Source organism: Cyrtonyx montezumae, unplaced genomic scaffold (assembly GCF_038088225.1).
Source record: "Cyrtonyx montezumae isolate F1298 unplaced genomic scaffold, pur_monq_1.0 scaffold_8, whole genome shotgun sequence".
NCBI lineage: Eukaryota > Metazoa > Chordata > Aves > Galliformes > Odontophoridae > Cyrtonyx > Cyrtonyx montezumae.
Window position 1 is genome coordinate 100322239 of NW_027072089.1, and position 17617 is coordinate 100339855.

The 17617-nt window shown below is 41.4% G+C and overlaps 1 protein-coding gene across 1 annotated transcript in view; it reads right to left on the bottom strand.

Moving 5' to 3' along the window:
* TMC2 (transmembrane channel like 2) overlaps nucleotides 1-14606 on the bottom strand; it is a 30149-nt gene extending 15543 nt beyond the window's left edge. Inside the window, exons 1-11 of the mRNA XM_065752783.1 lie at nucleotides 14561-14606; nucleotides 14230-14277; nucleotides 12009-12330; nucleotides 11275-11427; nucleotides 9521-9611; nucleotides 8550-8631; nucleotides 8147-8253; nucleotides 6033-6131; nucleotides 3428-3570; nucleotides 2353-2500; nucleotides 1653-1841 (exon numbers count right to left, since the gene is read on the bottom strand). Coding sequence (XP_065608855.1) covers nucleotides 1653-1841; nucleotides 2353-2500; nucleotides 3428-3570; nucleotides 6033-6131; nucleotides 8147-8253; nucleotides 8550-8631; nucleotides 9521-9611; nucleotides 11275-11427; nucleotides 12009-12330; nucleotides 14230-14277; nucleotides 14561-14606 — 1428 coding nt within the window. The remainder of the gene's footprint in view (nucleotides 1-1652; nucleotides 1842-2352; nucleotides 2501-3427; nucleotides 3571-6032; nucleotides 6132-8146; nucleotides 8254-8549; nucleotides 8632-9520; nucleotides 9612-11274; nucleotides 11428-12008; nucleotides 12331-14229; nucleotides 14278-14560) is intronic.
* Nucleotides 14607-17617: the final 3011 nt, after the last annotated feature.

The following is a 17617-nucleotide window of genomic DNA, read 5'->3' on the forward strand; positions in this document are numbered from 1 at the left end:
GTTACTGCTAACAGCAACAAGATCGACTATGTTAGTGTGAGCTGTTATCAAAATTAAGTGTGCTAGCTGTTCCTATAGCACGACCACTGCTTTCACCAGGGGGAAAGCTGACAAACGTCTTTACCATCAGCAAATGACTTTCTATTAGAGCAGAGTAGCACAAGTGGGATCAGCATGTAATGGGAAGAAAGTTGTGTTATGTGATAGCGTGCCACCAAATTAGTCTCTGCTCTCCCTATTAACAGCAACCAATTACAGTAATAAGGTTTAGACCAAGGAACACATGATGCTGCCAGCAAATTGTCAGCAACTGGCTGGGGCTTCTTGAAGGTTTTATGAAGGAGAGGGGGCCAGAATGAGCTCAACTCCCAGCTTGGCTTAGTGTGTTGGCTGCACAGCTCCTGCGGGAGCATATTTGCCCTTATCTCAAAGGGATGAGCTCTGAGAAGTTTGTTCCTGGTCAGCCCAAGCTCATGCATATTTAGTTTTCTCACATCCCTCAAGCTATTGCCTGCATCAGCTCCTAGTTGCTTATTTTAGTTTCAGAGGAATTGTGAGGCTTGGCTGATACTTGTGCATAGAAATAATTAGTTGATGCTAATACTTATTTACCATATTCAGCACCTGCGCTTTTTGATAGGCAGTTATGAATGTGAATGCAAGCTCATCAAGGATTCAGTGTTGCAATCCAAGAAAATACGTCCTAGTCTGACTTTTGTTTTCCTGTGTGGTGCAAAGCATTGGGTCATTGTGGTCAGTGAGGCCATTGACATGTCAGCATTAGTTAAGGCATGACTTGAAGGCTCTGTCTTTTTTCTTTAAAGCCATCCAGTGCCTGTTGACCCAAAGGGGACTGTGTCTGTACAGCCAACAGCAGGTTCAGTCTCAGCCAAGTGGGTTTTCTTTTATTTTTCTTTCCTGAGCGGGAAACAGTACCCAGAATTGTGTACACGCAGATCTTAAGTTGTCAACAGGAAAGTTTCAGTTGCTAGTAATTTTTTCTCTTTAGGAAATGTTGACTCAAATAAATCAAAATAAGTATTTTGTGAGCTGTCTTAGAGTTTTCTGAGGGAACTATGAAAAAACATTGTTTTGAATTTCATTTGGCTTTGATATATAGATACATAACGATAAAGTATACATTGAATAGGTAGAAACAACTTCTTGTATTTCATTCCAAAATCAGACACGGGAAGATTTTTTGACAACTGATTTTTTTTTTTCTGTAGGTTGTCAAAACTTATTTGTGTTATTCATTAGAAATGAAAAAGATTGGGTTTAACTTTTTCTGATTATGGACATTTTCAACACCTAGAGAGCTTTCTAGTACAACAGAGTTTGTGAGCATTAATATGCAACTGGAGGTTGAGGCATTTATGTTATTAATAATGCAATTGCTGAAGTTGCACTGACTTCTATTGCTTTTTATTGTGAGAGCAGTTTCTCCTGCCTTCAGGAGTTACAGATTTGTCCTGGAATCTCTCAGCGAGACCAATTTTTTTTCCTAACACAAGCATAAGGTTTCAGAGGGACTTCAAGGCTGTGGCAGGGAACCTCTTTGCTTTGGATGCCATCTTCAGGCTGGGGCAACACTTATGCTAATGTTCAAGGAACATTATTGCAGCAGTAAGCTGGAATTAAATTTTCCATACCTCATTTCTTTCATACCACCCAGCATTCTGCATTTTTGAAAATGTCTGTGAGCGTTTCACCACAAAGTAAATGAGATAGCCACTCCCACACAAGCAGCATATGATGAGAACATTGGCCAGGACCCGCAGGAACCTCCTCAGATGGATATTCTCATCCTTGTTGCTTTCTTGCTCATCCACAATAGATTCCTGAAAAAACAGAGATGCTCACAGAAATGGAGTGTGTATGTCATAGCAATGAGTCAAAGGCAACATCAGGCGTTTTCCTACCCTACAAAGTGTAAATTAGAACTGTGATGCCTATATTGAAGATGGTACTTTAAGAGCAAATTCTGTGGCTAATTCCTACTCAACATTGTAAGCCTTAGCTGTGTTACACTTCAAAAATTGTTTCATGCATGTTAGCAAAAATCTTTCTGGTTTTATCTGTGTACAAGGGTGCCATCAAGTCCTTGTTCTCTGGGGTTTTACACGGAGCATTAGCTCTGAATGAGGTTAAACTGGATGAAGTTACTTTCCAGATCAAGTAGCTACATGCTGACTGACGGCTCTTTTATTTATTGCTTTCTCCTTACATGAGCTGGTATGAATGTGTAAAGGAAAGCGAGGAGCAGGCAGTTGTTGGAAATGCTATTCATGCTTTCAAGAGATGCTGGGAGCATTTCCAGAAGTGAACTGAGAAATGCTGGTTAGGGATTACCTTGAAGCTGGTGGTAATGGATGCAAACTTGTTGTCTGCTGTTTCCGGGTTGCCAATGAGGTAGTCCCAGCTCGTGAACATTTTCCAGCTGAAAACAAAATTGTCATCGTCCCCGTCTGCTGTGCTTTCATTGGCATTGCGTGCCATCCTGTGAAGGTTGAGGACAAAATGAACTGTTATTTGGGGTTGTTGGAGCTACACAGGCCTTGTATTAAAATCTATAATGTGTAGAAAAGCTAATATGGATGACGAAAGAAGGCTAGGGAATGCTTCCACCACCTACTGCATGAAGAAAGCCTATTTACAGCACCTCTGGGCCCTAGGGTAGGGTTAATGATAGTGACTACCTTTAGCTAGTTAAATTTAGTCAAAAACCACTGCTACTGTCCAGTATGCTCACTGCAACACAGCATTTTAGTGATATTTTGATAGCTGCACACTGTTGGAGTCAAAATTGTTTGCAGCAAATCATGCAAGGAGAGGAAAAGGATTACTGTTGTTAATCAGCATAGGAACAGATATGGCTTCTGTCATTTCCTCTCTGTTGTCTGATCCCTGAAATCCTTATGTAAGTCCTGCTAGGGCTCCTAGCACCAGCCCCTCAAGAAAGATGAGTCAACAGATGCCATTTGATGCCAAATATAAAGCAAATCCCCGTGCCCCACTCCAGGCAAAGGCTCATGTGGCTCTTTCTGCTCTACAGCAATAGGACCTGTTTTGACAGCAATAGAAATCTGGTGTTTTCTCCTTTCTTACAAGGGAAGGATAACGTTTCCATAGTGTGGCCTCTGTACAGACAGAGGGTTTTATTTTTGGTAGAGACAGGCTCAGCAGCAGTCTCAGCTGCATCCCTGCTGCCCTGGTGCCTTCATGTACAACTTCTACTGGCAAGGCAGCCCTGTAGTAATGTTGGAGGAAGGGATGAAGCAGACTAGAGAGGAGCCCAGCAGGCATGAAGCGCTTTCTGTGCTCTACCTGTAGAAGCTGGACCTGGCTGAGTGCTGTGCTGTTGGAGGAACCCAGATAGGAAATATCCCCCGTAGGCTGTGCAGGGAAGTAGCACTGCCATACTTACGATCTTATAACAACCATCAGGCTGTAGCCAAACACGCTGATCCCAACCATGAAATATGCCATTGGCAGCCGGTATTTTAACCAGCCAATTGTCCTCTGGTTGTTGTAGTATCCATAAAAGAGTGCTGAGTATTTGATGTACCCCTAGAGGAAAAGCAAACAAAATTTTGTGAAAGCCATGTGGCTGTTCCTCTGTAGGAAAGAGGTTTTTGGTGAAAATTGAAAACTTAAAATTAGGAAAATCAGCTTGGCAGGTTTCTTTTCTTTTCTTTTCTTTTCTTTCTTTTTCTTTTTCTTTTTCTTTTCTTTTTCTTTTTTTTTTTTTTTTTTTTGGCATATCATTCAGAGTTGTTTGCTGTCCCATCATCTCTGAGAGCCATTGATGTGCCCTGCTTACCTTCCTCCAAGAGAGAAGAAGAAGAGGAATTGTATCAGAAGATACAGGATCAAAACTAACATCTATTTTTTGTCTATTCCTATTTCATCTTTACCAGTAAAACCTCCTTATTACTCTTTGTAGCTTAGCCCACCTGCTTCTCTAAGTCGGTATCAAACACTCAAATCTTGTAGAAATGCTGTAGTAAAGGGGCTTCCCACCACGAGACAGAACTTTTCCTGTCAGCTTGGAGGCAGCAGATGCTTGGTACCCTGCAGATTTAATTCCTTTTACTGGCCACCACCTGCTGAGCAAATTCAACTAAAGACTAAAATCAAAGTATTTCTTTTCTGTGCAAAGCAGAGCTCAGACACAATAACAACCACCTTGTCTCAACTAGACCTATTTTTACTGTATGAACTATGGGACATTCAAAGAGCGTGCAGATCTAACCTGATCTCTCCCTGTTTTTGTCATTATCTTGTCCAAATTGGTATGTATCATTGCATATTGTGCCTTTCAGTTTGTAAATTAAGCATAGATGATTAATCTGCCCATGATCATTGAGCAAGCTCTCTTCTGGTCATGGTTTTGGAATAGGCCAAATTGAGACATCACTTGAAAAGTGTATTGGAGGCTGTGCACTGGATCTAGTTTAGAGGTGTCTTCAGTATCCCTGGGTGCAACCTGAGCTGCACATACATCCCACACAAAGTGCAGAGCCACAGGTACAGGATAATTTTGCACGCTTTTCTTCTGATGCTGCTGACTACAGCTTGGGGAAGTACAGCATGCCTATGACAGCCAGCACATCTCCTTAGGATTTGGAGCATGTTATGTATAATGTGTGTTGGAGAGCTGTAATGAAAAAAAACTTCATGAAAGATAAAGATGATGTTCCTGGAAGACACTAGTGAAAGTTTTTCTCAGCTTGGAACCTCTAATCTTTTATCTTTTTGATTTATCAAATTGTGAGGACTGAAAAATGAATCTCTCTCTACACATCATACAGCATGTTCTTTAAGCTCCATTTGTGAGGCACGGTGTCAGGTGAGAGTTATTCCCTTCCTCTCCTCTGGAAACCCATGATATGATCTCTTTCTGCCAAAGCATGCTTTTCCCTGGCTCCTCTCAAAATGTATTTTTTCAGGTTTGCAGTATTGGCTTATCATTTTACATCTGCCTTGAAATATGTTACCCCACTGCACCTCTCTTATGGAGCATGCTGGACTAAATGTCCATCCATTTTCAAAGCCTCTGTTCAATGTCTTAATTTGACATTTTCAGGCTGCAGAGAGTTCAGCTGTGCAAAGATAACCCATAGTTGAAGGTTGCTTCTCAAGCTTGCCAGGTGTGCAGCTGGTGTGTCTGTACAGCAGGAGCTGGCAGGACCAAGCCCTTGGTATCAGAATGGTCATGCAGGTGGGTATACTCAGCCACAGGCATGAGGTGGGAAGGTCTTTGTAGCTGCTCTTTGATGTGATGGTACTGCCTCATCTAAGATAATTTTTTTTACTGACTGTGTATTTCATGCTCTCTCAGATAAGATAAGAACATCCCTTCACCCTGGCACACAGGAATGGCAGTAAGGGGGATAATCCCCTTCCAAAGGCTGTGAACAAGCTCTGTGGTGTAGGAAGATGTTTTCTGCCTACACTATGAATCTGAGTTGATGATACAGATGTAATATTTGTTCTACATGGGTTTAAAATACAGCAGAAATGTATTTATTGTGTGCTTCTCCTCTTGAAATTATGAATGTGATGTGAGCCCACAACTGGGCAATTTACATTGCCCCTGGCTTCTAATGATGCTCATATAAAAACCTAACATCAGCCCTAGTGCTTCATTCATAAAAATACTGTGTAGATAAAAGGGTATAGCTTGGACTTCCCTCAGTGTGGAGCTGTACAAATCCACTGGCCTCAGTGCACTTTACTTTGACACCCTGAATTTCACTGAGCCCAGAAGACACACCATGAAACCCATTGGTAGAGAGAATTCAAATCCATACATATGTGCCTGCATGTGCACATGCTGTTTTGGCAGAAATTTCTGGGGATCTGCACTATCTGCCACTCATGGCAGCTGGCATCTCTTCATCTTCTAAAAGAAATGGTTGTATTGATAATTTAGCCTGAGACAAATTCATCCCTGTAGCTCCTCTAACTTCTGAAGGATTTTACTACATATTCTATTGGTCTCTTATGATTAACGCTCTTAGACTTACCTCAAAATCCCAAAGAACAGAAAAATCCATAGCTGTTGCTTGTTCAGCACGAGGTACGGTTTTTCTTGGCATGCTCCCATACGGCATTCCCATCAGAACCTAGTAAGCATTAATAACAGTGATGCATGTTTAGCAAGAGACTGTACAGACCTTTTATTTATTTACTTACTTTATTTTTTGGTTGGGTTTTTTTTCCTTTAAAAATCCCCTTTGATTTTATTTTGATTGATTTAGTCTATATTTTATTCCTTATTACCTGAAGAACAGTTCAAAATATTCATAATTAATTTCACCTGAATTACTAGAGGTATTCCCTTTCATTGGTCACGTCCTTTGCACAGGAGATATTTTGCTAATGAATTACATCCTTCCATGAACACTTCCAGTTTAAATGTCCTTAGTTTAGCATGAGGCTTCTTTGCTTGAATTTCGTGAGTCTAATGCAAAAAAGGGATTATTTTTATCTATTTATGCAGGACTCTTCCTTTGAGAGAAGTCAAGAGCACTGGGTCAAGCTTGTGGTAGATTCTCTAATACACAGTCTGGAATTGAAAAAATGGTCTTGAGGTGAGGTGAAGGGCAGTTAGGTTTGGGGAAGGAGCGTATGAGAGAATGACACAAAGAACAGTTTTCATGACTCAGCTCTCCTGATGGCACCATGCACAGCAGGTCTTGCAGCAAGTTCAGCAGCTAAGTTCATGAAGAGAATACCAAGGGCTGTGGAGAGTTAGTAACATATTTACTATCAGATTCTGACTGGTGCCCATGCCAAAATATCTCAGTATTCTCAGCCCAGAAAGATCTTAGCATATTGTCTATCACTTTTTTGGGCTATATAATTTATTTAAATCATTTATGATTAAATTTCCCAGCTTCTCTCCATATTGTAACAGCTCTGTAGGCAATGAGTAACAGTCTGCATTCTTTAAAAACAAATTATATAAAGCTATTTAGTTTTCTACCATATGTATAGTTCTCCACCAAGTACATTTGTATTTTTCAGTGCTAATGGCTTTGTCACTGCTCTGTGAGGAAACAGAGCTTGAAAAACCACATCAAGGAGAACAAAAGCATGGTACTCAGGAGGGTCTCTGTGCTGCATTTTTGCTCCATAAAATTCTGCATTGAACAGAACAGCTACCACTTTTTGTGGATTGCACAGCCTTTAAAGGCTGTACCAAATAATTTAGCCAGAACTATAATGTCTGTATTAAAAAATTCTTCAATAAATGATCATATACAGTTGGCTATGAAATCCTTTTCCTTTTCCAAGTACAGAGAGGAGTGCATGAATCTGAAAATAAAACTCATCCTTGTGAATCGTCAGAATTAGGAATACAGAAAATAGACAGTTCCCCAAACAAAGTACTTCACAAAGTACTTGAGACATCAGTTGTTTCTCCCCTTGGTGGCTCCTTTTTCAGGGCTCTGTTGTGGCCATCATCTTCAGGTTGTGCCCCTCGGAGGGCCCAAAGGGGCTCCTGCAGGGACTTTTCCATTGGCTCATTTCATCAGAAATCTGGCCAGTTTTCCACAAGGTCTTATGCTGAAGCCTATGAACACTTGAGCCAAGGCACATTTGGCAAAATTGGATTCAACACATCTAGTGAGGACTGCACTGCATGTGTTAGCTCTGATCCTTCATAATTACACAGGAGTAACTAGTCCTACATCATTATCTCTACAATGATTTGTACAATGCAGAAATGTGAAGGAAATATTTGGAAGATTCCATGCTGTCATTGGGATTTTCTTAATCTGTTTAAGACCACAGTTGATTTCTTAGGGTACTTGCATACCTGAGCTTGTACCTAGGAGGATTCCTAGGCAACGTTTCTCAGTTTAGTCAAAATGTAAAAAATAGTCTCATGCTAGGTCTATGTGTTCCTGTGTTAACTGCTGGACGGGCAGTATCTTCAGTAGCATTTTAGAGCTACTGATTTCAATGCAACTTTTGTTCCTATCTCAGTAACCTCCTTACAAGTTGTTCTTTGTAAATAATCATCCTCACACATTTTGTTGTTCTAAAGCTTTGTCTGTTACAAATCCTTATTCAAGCCATCAGTCTCATGTTTATATTAAGCAAGATATTACAGATAGAATTAAGTACTTACCTCTGGAATTATGACCAGTCCAAATATTAATCCAAAAAGGACAAGATTTACACCATACATCCATCGCAGAAATATGAAATAGGAAGCAACAGAGGAACCGAAGTGACCTTAAAACAAAAGACACTTTGTGGTTAGGAGTTTAGGAGAGTTTAAACTGTCTACAGCAAGACCTAGAGCCATCTACCAACAGTTCTTTCTCCAAGTATTGCTAAAGACACTCCAGATGGTGAAGAGCAGAAATGAAGGAGGAGACTGGTGCTGGCCAGGGTATTGTGTTCATTCTGTAGCACTGGTGCCCATGGTGAGTGGGGACCTATGGACCAGAATGTGGTCTGAATGAAAGAAAAGCTGCCTTACAAAATGTCTCATTGCCCTCTCACAGCATGAAGTGACTTCTACTTACTCTCCACTTCTTTTATCTTCATCTCCCAGGGTATGCACTGGGTTTTAAAGTTGTCAAAGTCTCTCTTAAATTTCACCCATTTCTGAAAAAAGACAAGACAGCTGTGAGCAGAGAGGTATGAAGAGGGAGGCTGCTTGGCCTGGAGGGGTTTGTAATGCCAGGACTTGCAAGCACTACTAGAAGTGTGTGTAAAGTCCTGAAGTCAAAAGCAAAATCTCTGTTCTGGATCTGATCTTTTGAACTACTTCAGAAACTGCCTTCAATCCCAAAGCCCCCTAAAATGTTCATATTCTTTTATCTGAATTTTTCACCTTCCAAGCCTTTTAGAAAATTGTAGTTGCCCTGTAATTTCATCATATTGTATGGGAGTGGAAAATTCAGATCTACCTCTGAACTGAAAGAATTAATGGAGAGCTCTGTTTGAAACAAATTTTAGTTTGATAAAATCCTGAGCTTGGATCCTTCCTCATCAAACAAGCAACTAAATTCCCATCAGCTCAGGCCTGGCTTCATTTGCCCTTCACAACATAATCTCCATGGCAACATGCAACTTGGTTACCAACACCAGTCTTAAAATACTATTGCTGTTAACTCTGTTGTCTCCGCATCAGCCAGGGGGATGACATTTTACAGGAGTCCATGTGGTAGTGCAGGAGTTTTGCATGGCCCCTCTTGTCATTGGGAGTCTCTCAGTTTAGCATTTTTGGAGAATGCAAACTGTGCTTTTTGCTTCTTCTCCAGTCCTTCCCTTACTTTAGGGAAGGTGGCAATGAGATTAAGGTAGGGGAGATTTCCTCCTGTTCTTTCTATCATCACCATAGATTTGAAGCTGACTAGTATTTTTCTGAATGTGGACAGGAAGATTTATCCCTAAATCTTTATGTTTCTTTTGCCAATTGTGAATTGATAAACTGATGAAAATACGTTGAATACATAACCAGTTCACACTCTGCCATCATTTCAGTGCTTACCTTTGCCATCATCATCTTATACGCGTACAACTTTTTGCCTTTCCCTTTTCCCAGGGCTCCCTCAAACTTCTCAACAAAAGCTTGTGCCTCCCTAGTTGGAAAATAAAGAAGTGCACGTTATTGAAAGAACAAAGGAGGTATTTAGCTTTTCACCTCTGCCTCTCTTATCTCAGCATATCTACAATAGCTTCTCTAGGCTAATGCATTGGTCAAGAAGAAAATAATATTTTCCAGTGAAACCTCAAAGAGAATGCAGAATATTCCTCCACATACACCTCCATGGGAATATGAGAGTAGCACAACAGTGCCTGAGAAATGAGTGTATGCTGGTCTGGAGTAAAATCAGACTGGAAATTTAAATTAGTTTCAGAATAGGTTTCCAAGGGAAACAGGGAGAAACAAACAGGGTAGATGGGGTATGCTGAGTTTGTGAATAAAATTATGCTGTTTATTGGTGTGATTGAAAAAAAGCCACGAGAAGAGATTAAATTTAAAAACTTGGGAGATCCTTTGCAATCCTAAGCTTGTGAGAAGGACAGACTTCTACCTGGTAGAATCAATCAACTAATTCAGTTCATAACCTTCAAAAAACCACTTGAGACTTTAATTGCAAACCGAACATTAGATTTGGAAGTGTTGATCACATTTTTTCACTCTCTGTCCTTTGCATTCCTCATCTGTGCAATAAGGCTAATCCTTTCTTGTCTCATGGCTGAATTTGTGCAACCAAAATCACTATGGATATGCAGCCCTCAGAGAGCCTTTCTAGAGCTGCCTGTGCAGGCAATGCAACAATTTCAGTTAGTTTTGTTGGAGGGAAGAAATAATTACCATAGTCCAGGGATAAGGTGAAAGGGTGGAGGTGCATTGCGAAACATGATCCTTGGCAGAATTTTAGACAGGGTCTTACCCCAAACATAGAATATGTCAGAAATAATACTCCTCGTTGTTGTTGTTGTTTTTCTCTCTTGCAAAACTTTAGACTCTGAGGTGTACAGAGCTTTACACAGATTTTTAGGAATAATTGTTGGTGTTCACAGCTCCCAGTGCTAAGGGAAGATGAAGATCTTGGCCTTGGGCATGTTAAAGACAAACAGAGGCACATAGGGACTGCCTTTCTTCACAGCCCATCACTGCAGCCCTGGGCAGCCTCTTGGCAAGCCCCATGTCCCTGTGGGGCTGCATGTACCTTACAGAGCTGTTTTGAAAGCTGAAATTGTCTCCTGGTGGAAATGGAATTTCAGATTATTTTTAATCAGAAGATCTGGAACTTGACTTGACATAGGAACTGTTTTTGATGAGCCTTTCCCTGTGGGCAGCAGTTATCTTTGCTCCACAAACATCTGCAAATAATACATTATTTCTTTTTACCAAGCACAGCACCATCTTGGGAACTCTGAAGTAACGCCACCCTGCTGCTTTGATTTCTGTCTAACAATGGGCATGAATAAGCAAAGCAGGCACAGTTTGCTTTAACAAGTAGACTGACAGCAGTTGAGTCGCTTGGTTTTAAATACAAGGGTAGAATGACCTGGCGGCGGATATCAGTTGAACAGATTTGCACCTTGTCCATTCTCAGATTACAGAGACTGAAAATCAAATTCCACATTTTAACTCTGATCCTTTAATCCCAGATAGGATGACCAGGTTCAGCTGGTCACTTTTCCAAGTCTGAAGTGTTATGGTAACAGCAGCAAAAAAGCCATTTCTGGGAGAGGCAAAGTGCAGCTGACAGCACCGGAGGGTTCCAGTACCTGAGCACAGAGAGCTTTTTCATCATTCGCCAGGGCTTGTTTCTCATGGTGGAGATGAGTTTTTTCTTTTGCTCCACCTCCTCCATCAACATCGCAAGCTCTTCCTCTGACAGTGATTCCTCATTAGATGAGTTGGAAGAGTTGGAAGAGGCACTGGAAGAGACATAAAATTAAGGAACAAAATGGAAAAACTGACAGGAGTTAGAATCTTGCAGGTCCCAGTACAATGTGCAGAGCCAATGGCTGGTGTGCAAGGATGGGATTCTGCCCTCCATGGGGACTGCTGTCCCCACCCAGCCAATGTAATTCACTTGACACTGTGCTTTGGACCTCACTGCAGTTGCAGAAGCATTGTCTAGAGCTAGAGCTGGCTCTGGAGAGAAGTTTTTCATGTTTGGGATAAGCCAGATGTGGCTTGGGGTAGCACTGAAAATGTGAGAGGTGTCTTTTAACCTTACTGTTTCAATAGGCTAACAAAAAATGTACCCTGATCTGAGACATTTAAGCTGTCTTGGTTAAGAGTGCTTGCCTTGTAGTGTGAGTCTGACCCTGTCTGCCAAAGAATAACAAGAGAAGAATTTAGAAAAGGTTTGGCTGCATGGCATTTTACACTCATGTTTTTCAACCTTTTGGAAAGCAGTAACATGTTTGCATTTTTTGGTTTTTCTGTTATGACCCATATGCTTTGTGCTCATGGTTTGTCACCTGACACTACTCAGGGATCGCCAAATTACCTGTTTTTCCTGCCTTTCTTCTGTTTGTTCTCCTCCTCCTTTCCTTTCGTGTTTGATTTCTTTTCTTTATTTTCTGTCTCCTTTTCATCTTTGGAAGAAGCCTTTTTGTCTCTCTCTCTTCCTTCTCCTTCCTTTTTTCCATCTCTTTTTTTTGTTCGGCGATTTTTCCTCCTAGAAGCTCTGCTTTGTTGCGGACAATCGTCTTCCCCTTTGTTCTCATTTTCTTCTTTGTTTTTCTGTGACTTTTTCCTTTCAAGTCTGTTTGCTCTGACAATTTCCCTGCGGGTCTGTTTCTGAGATCTCTCATCCTTTACATCGTCTTCTGCAAGGGATAAAAACAAACAAAACAAAACAAAAAAACCCAACCAACAGTGGAACAGCAAGCACTTTGAGAAATACTTAGCTTTCCGTGTTGACACCATAAAGATTCACCAGAGAAGTGCCAGCAGGATGCCTTGTGCAATCTCCAGGGAAGGCAGTGCACAGATACTCATTTACCTTGGTGGCCTAAGGGCCACATACAGCTCCCATTTAAGATAGTGGGCTCTTTTTAGCATGTGTCACCATAGAAAATTGGAAATTCATTGCAAAAGCAAAAGCCGATTCATTAGAAAGCATGAACATTATCATGACATCTAAGCACACCAGGCAGTGGAAACAGAAATTGCAGTCAGTAAAACAGTATACAGTGTGCTGCTTGGTGTAAGGTTCTTTGAAGTTGTTTACTTTAAAGTAGAGAAAAGGTGCAGCTTGGGCAGGATTACGTTTCTCTGATTACGGTTCTCTGAGTTTTCCATTTTATAGGAAGTCTCTATCAAGAGAAGTGTCACTTTTTATTCTCTCTGGCATTGCAAACAAAGAAACTAATTTGTACAGATTCAGAGGCACTTCCATTTTGAAGGGTTGAAGTGGAACGTGATTTAATTGTGGAATGCAATGGAAAGGGGGAAAATAAGTAACTTTCAAAAAATTCCATCCCTTCATTCATTCACAATATTAAAAATACTCCATTCAAGCACATTAAAACCAGTAGTAAGATTTTCAGATGCTTTTAGCTTCTAGTTTCCCCAAATTTAACTAAAAAAGATAGAGTGTTCACATGAAAAATGAAATTTGTAATTTTGGCATGGATTTTTCTGTTCACCATTGGAGAAATTGTAATGGAAGAAGGAAACTGGACTGGGGTGGGATTCAGAGTAAAAGGTGAGTAGCCTACAAGGAATGGAAAATGCAAGCAGAGGATTTACATTTTTCTTTTGGTTAATTTACATTTACATTTAATTTACCAAAAAAATTATATATGTCTTTTGATTAACAGAAATTAATAACAAGCAAATCATTTTTGCTTGCTAAATGAGATTGGTAGTCATACTTGTCATTGGGAAGAAGAAGAATTTTTTAACTCATTTCTTAAAGGCCAGTAGTTAGATTTCACTTATGTGATAGTAAATCTCAGCTGATTTAGATCAAAAGACCACCTACTCTCTTCGAAAAACCATTTGTTTTCTGCAGTCAGCTATCACTGTTTTCATTGGCAGCCTAGCAAATACTTGGGTAAATGTGGAACATTCATTTGTTAGTTTTATCTTATTTTCTGATTTGCCTGTATGGGAAAGGTGAATATAGTTTAAAAAGAAAAACAACAAACAGTCATTTTTCTATTTTCTAATTAATTCCTCACACTTAATGGATAGTATAGACTTTACAGACGTGTTGTGAACCATTTTTGCATTTGCCTATCTATTCATATCATCTATCTGGTGCCGTTACGATTTTACCTCTAAGCTATCTTTCTTTATTTAGCATTATAACCTTACCCCTTAGCTATTTCTTTTTGTTAACTTCTCTCCAAGACATTCTCGTTTTTATCTTCTTGTGGTCAAGCCTAATCAAGACACCTATGTATTACAGTGGTGTGCACTGAAAGCGGGGCTGGCAGAATCTCAATGTGGTGCAATGCAGTTGCAGGGCGACTCGACAACTGTTCAGCTGGGGTGATGACCAAGAGACGTGGGCTATGAAAGCATGGATGAGGGGGCAAACTTCTTAAGAGTATTGCTTTATATGTCATTATGGCAAGTAAAACCTCAAGGGAGAAATCTGGGTGCTTACAAGCAGCTCTCAAAATGGTTACTGCTGTGTGCCACAACACAGAGAGAAAAAGGAAAGATATCACCTCTTGTATTTCAAGCAAGACCATGTTTTTAAATCTCTAGGTTACCTTCGCTCTCTGAGTCACTCTCGACTTCTCCATCGATCTCTATTCCAACTGCAAGACAAAGAACAAAGAAGTAATTTCACTTGTTGCTGGGATTTGCACATGCAATGCTTTACACAGGGGTTTTCTAAGTGAGAGAGAAGCTTGGCAGAGCATTCCTTATTGATTACACACTATTTTTTTTTACTAAAGCAATGTCCTTAATATCTCCTTAAATTTGGAAAATTGACAAAATTTCCCTTTGTGAGCCAACTGAAATTGCACTGTCCTTGAGAGGTGCAGAATGGTATACTTGGAAAGTCCTGAACTGAAATCATCTCTCTGTGATACCAACCATCTTCCATGAGGTCCCGCAGTTTGGATTTCTTCCTCTTCCCCATGACAGCCTCTGTCTTCTGCACGGATGCAGCAGCTGCTGTGCACCCCGATCATAGGCGGGTCACTCCCTGTTCCAGCTCCATGTGCTCTCTTCCTGGGCATGGCAGGCAGATGGGCATGTCTCGCCAAGGCTGAGCTGCAGCATGAGAGCCATGTGGGCACACAGAGCAGAGCACAGCTCTGCCTCAGCCCACCCAAATGTTTTCCCTCCTCCTCTCCTGTCTCTCTGAAAGGCAGCTGTCAGCATTACATTGCATTTCATGATTTAAACATGAAGGAAAGCCCTGGGGCGGATGCTTGGCGGTATCGTATGAAGCACAGACACAAGTCACGTCTAGTTCTGGCATAAGCCTGGGGCTGCGGGCTTTGAAGGTATCAGCTGTCTTCATGCCATATTCTTTACCAACCTGCCTCAATCTGTGTAGCCCTGTTGTTTTTAGTTCTGCACCTCGTTAAATGCTTCAGTGTGGTGCCTCTATGGTCCCGCTGTCCTCCACCTGTGGCCTCTGTAGAGGTCTCGGAAGTGAACAGGCAGAGAAGAGCCAGCAGCCAGTACATGGTCTCTCTCTTTCCTTCCCTCCTTCTACTCCGTGTGACCTTTGCAGACTCATTGTTCTTGCTGGTAAAATGGGATAGCTTTTCCTTCTAGGTGCTCTGATGCTTAATTAATTAATGCGAGACCCTCATTCAGAAGGTCTTTTTGTGCCACAAAGTATTGTGTTGCACCCTGCAGCTTGAGTCTTTCGATGGGCTCCATCGGCGATAGGTTTGTCTGAGTTACCTTTGCATTAAAACTCAGAGTCTGCCCCAGCAACAGCCTCAGGAGAGGGATTCAGCATCAGTTTTAGCTTTCACTAGAGTCAATGTGTCCCCAGAACATAGTTTCTGGGAGGAGACATGTTGTTGCTGAATTTTGGTCCACGAACACCATACAAGTATTTTAAGTCTGACGATCTCATGGATAGTTTGATCTACCTTTGACTTCAGCTCAGCTCGCCTGAGCTAAATACATAATGTATGGTATGTGCCCATATATTATTAACTGGTCTGACCCTACAGGTTCATTACACAGGGCATTTCCAGCATGCATCCCCACACCTGTGTGTGTCTGACTGGGTTGGAAGCCTTTGAAGGTCTTTCCTGCGGACAAGTTTCACCTATGGTTTTACCTGTTAATGCAGTGGGCTAGAAAATTATTGAAGATGTGATCATGGGGCCACTGAGTTAATACTGCTCTGGGCAAGACAGAGCAACCTGCTGATAGCTGGAGACTACTGAAGCAAGTTTTCTGCAGGCCATTTCAGGTGCCTCAGACCTCAGCCTTAAGGGTCCTTTTGCCCAAAGGGAACTTCATTTCCCTTGTTAGCTGAAAAACAGGTTTCTGGAGAACCAGCAATGCACTCATCATTGGCACTGCTTCTGCCATGTGGTACTCTCCTTCTCCAGCATGGAACATCTAGCACTGTTTGCAAGCTCAGGGCACACTCAGGTAAGCATCTCATTGCTGGAAGTATTCAGAAGGCTTCAGGAAGGAGCAAGCTGCATTACCTAGTTTCTACCCACCATGTGAGCAGTCATTCATCCATAATCTAAAACAGGGAAGCTATGGACTCTAGGACATCTTGTGTGACTTCACATCCCCACAGATCCTGGTTATGTGATTTTGGACAGAAGATTCGTTTTGTTGTGGATTTCTGTGTCTTTGAGGTCTCTGTACCGTTCCCCAGTGCAACTGCTCAGGGGATGTCAATGCAACCAAATGCGTAGCCCGTGATCCTGTGCTGAGTTGAAATGCCTGCCCTCCAGTGTTATAGTCTACTCTTGCTGCATAGGGGTGAGATCTGACCATGGCATGGCTGTTCAGTTGCTCTGCATATTTGCAGCAAGCTCTGTACAGATGTTGCTTTACCTCCACTGCACTGACACTGTCAAATGTAGCAAAGTTGACCATGACCAAAGAGCACCCTTTTAGGCTGGGGAGCAGCATTTTCCCTTTTCATAGGTGGGGATCATTCTTTCACACTGCTGGCTTCATTGGTATCGTGTATATGGAGAGAGGGAGGTGCCTAGTTGCTGGCAATTATTGGAAAGGATTCTTAAAATAACTGACCAATTGCTTAACCATAAGGTGAAATCCCAACATTGTTTATCAGATTTCATCTATTATACATCTGTCCCTTTTCACGTGAACTATTTCTCCCTTTGCCTGAGAAAGTCAAGTAACTTTAAACAAAAATCACACCCTAGGTGATGCTGTCTTCATCCTCCACAAGCAGCAGTCCACCTATGGCTGGTTTGCAGCGATGTAAGAAAGACAAAAATAACTCATGGTCTTTGTCCTTGCTGGCACACATCCTTGCAGAGTGAGGCTGAAGGGGACTAGGCAGTGCCAGGTAATGGGATGCAAAAGCCAGGCTGAGCCAGTGAGCCCGGGGAGCCTCCAAGGAGCAGGGTTTAATGCAGTGAAGTTGTAACATGCGAGATGACACCCAAGAAAAGTCTAGTATGGTTAGGCTAACAAACAGATATACCTGCCTTGTTTTCCTCATTTTCATGATGTTTGTGTATGCTTAAAGATCTATAATTTTGCTCCAGAATTAGGCTGATGGAGTTATCCCTTTACCTCTGTGTTGTTTTTGCCCATGTGGTATGGTATCTGTAGGGCATTTCAGGTAGGCTGGATGCCAGTGAGTGTTAGTCAAAAAGAGGAATAGTAAAGAAAAGAAAATTTTACTGTTTACATGCAAAGCTGAATTATTCATGAAGAAAAAAACCCCCTAAGCTGTGATATTCTACAAAATGCTGTATTTGAAACAGAAAAGATGTGCTTAATTTCATGTCATTTTGACACTCATTTTTTCTGTGATGATAGAAGGTGCTTCATTAAAGGAAATGTACACAAAAACATTGCAACAAACACCAGCATGGAAGGCCTGATGGATCACCGAGACATCTCGTGTGCTCTGAGAGAGGTTGCACAGGAGGAACTTGCATGCTGGTATGCATGCGTCAA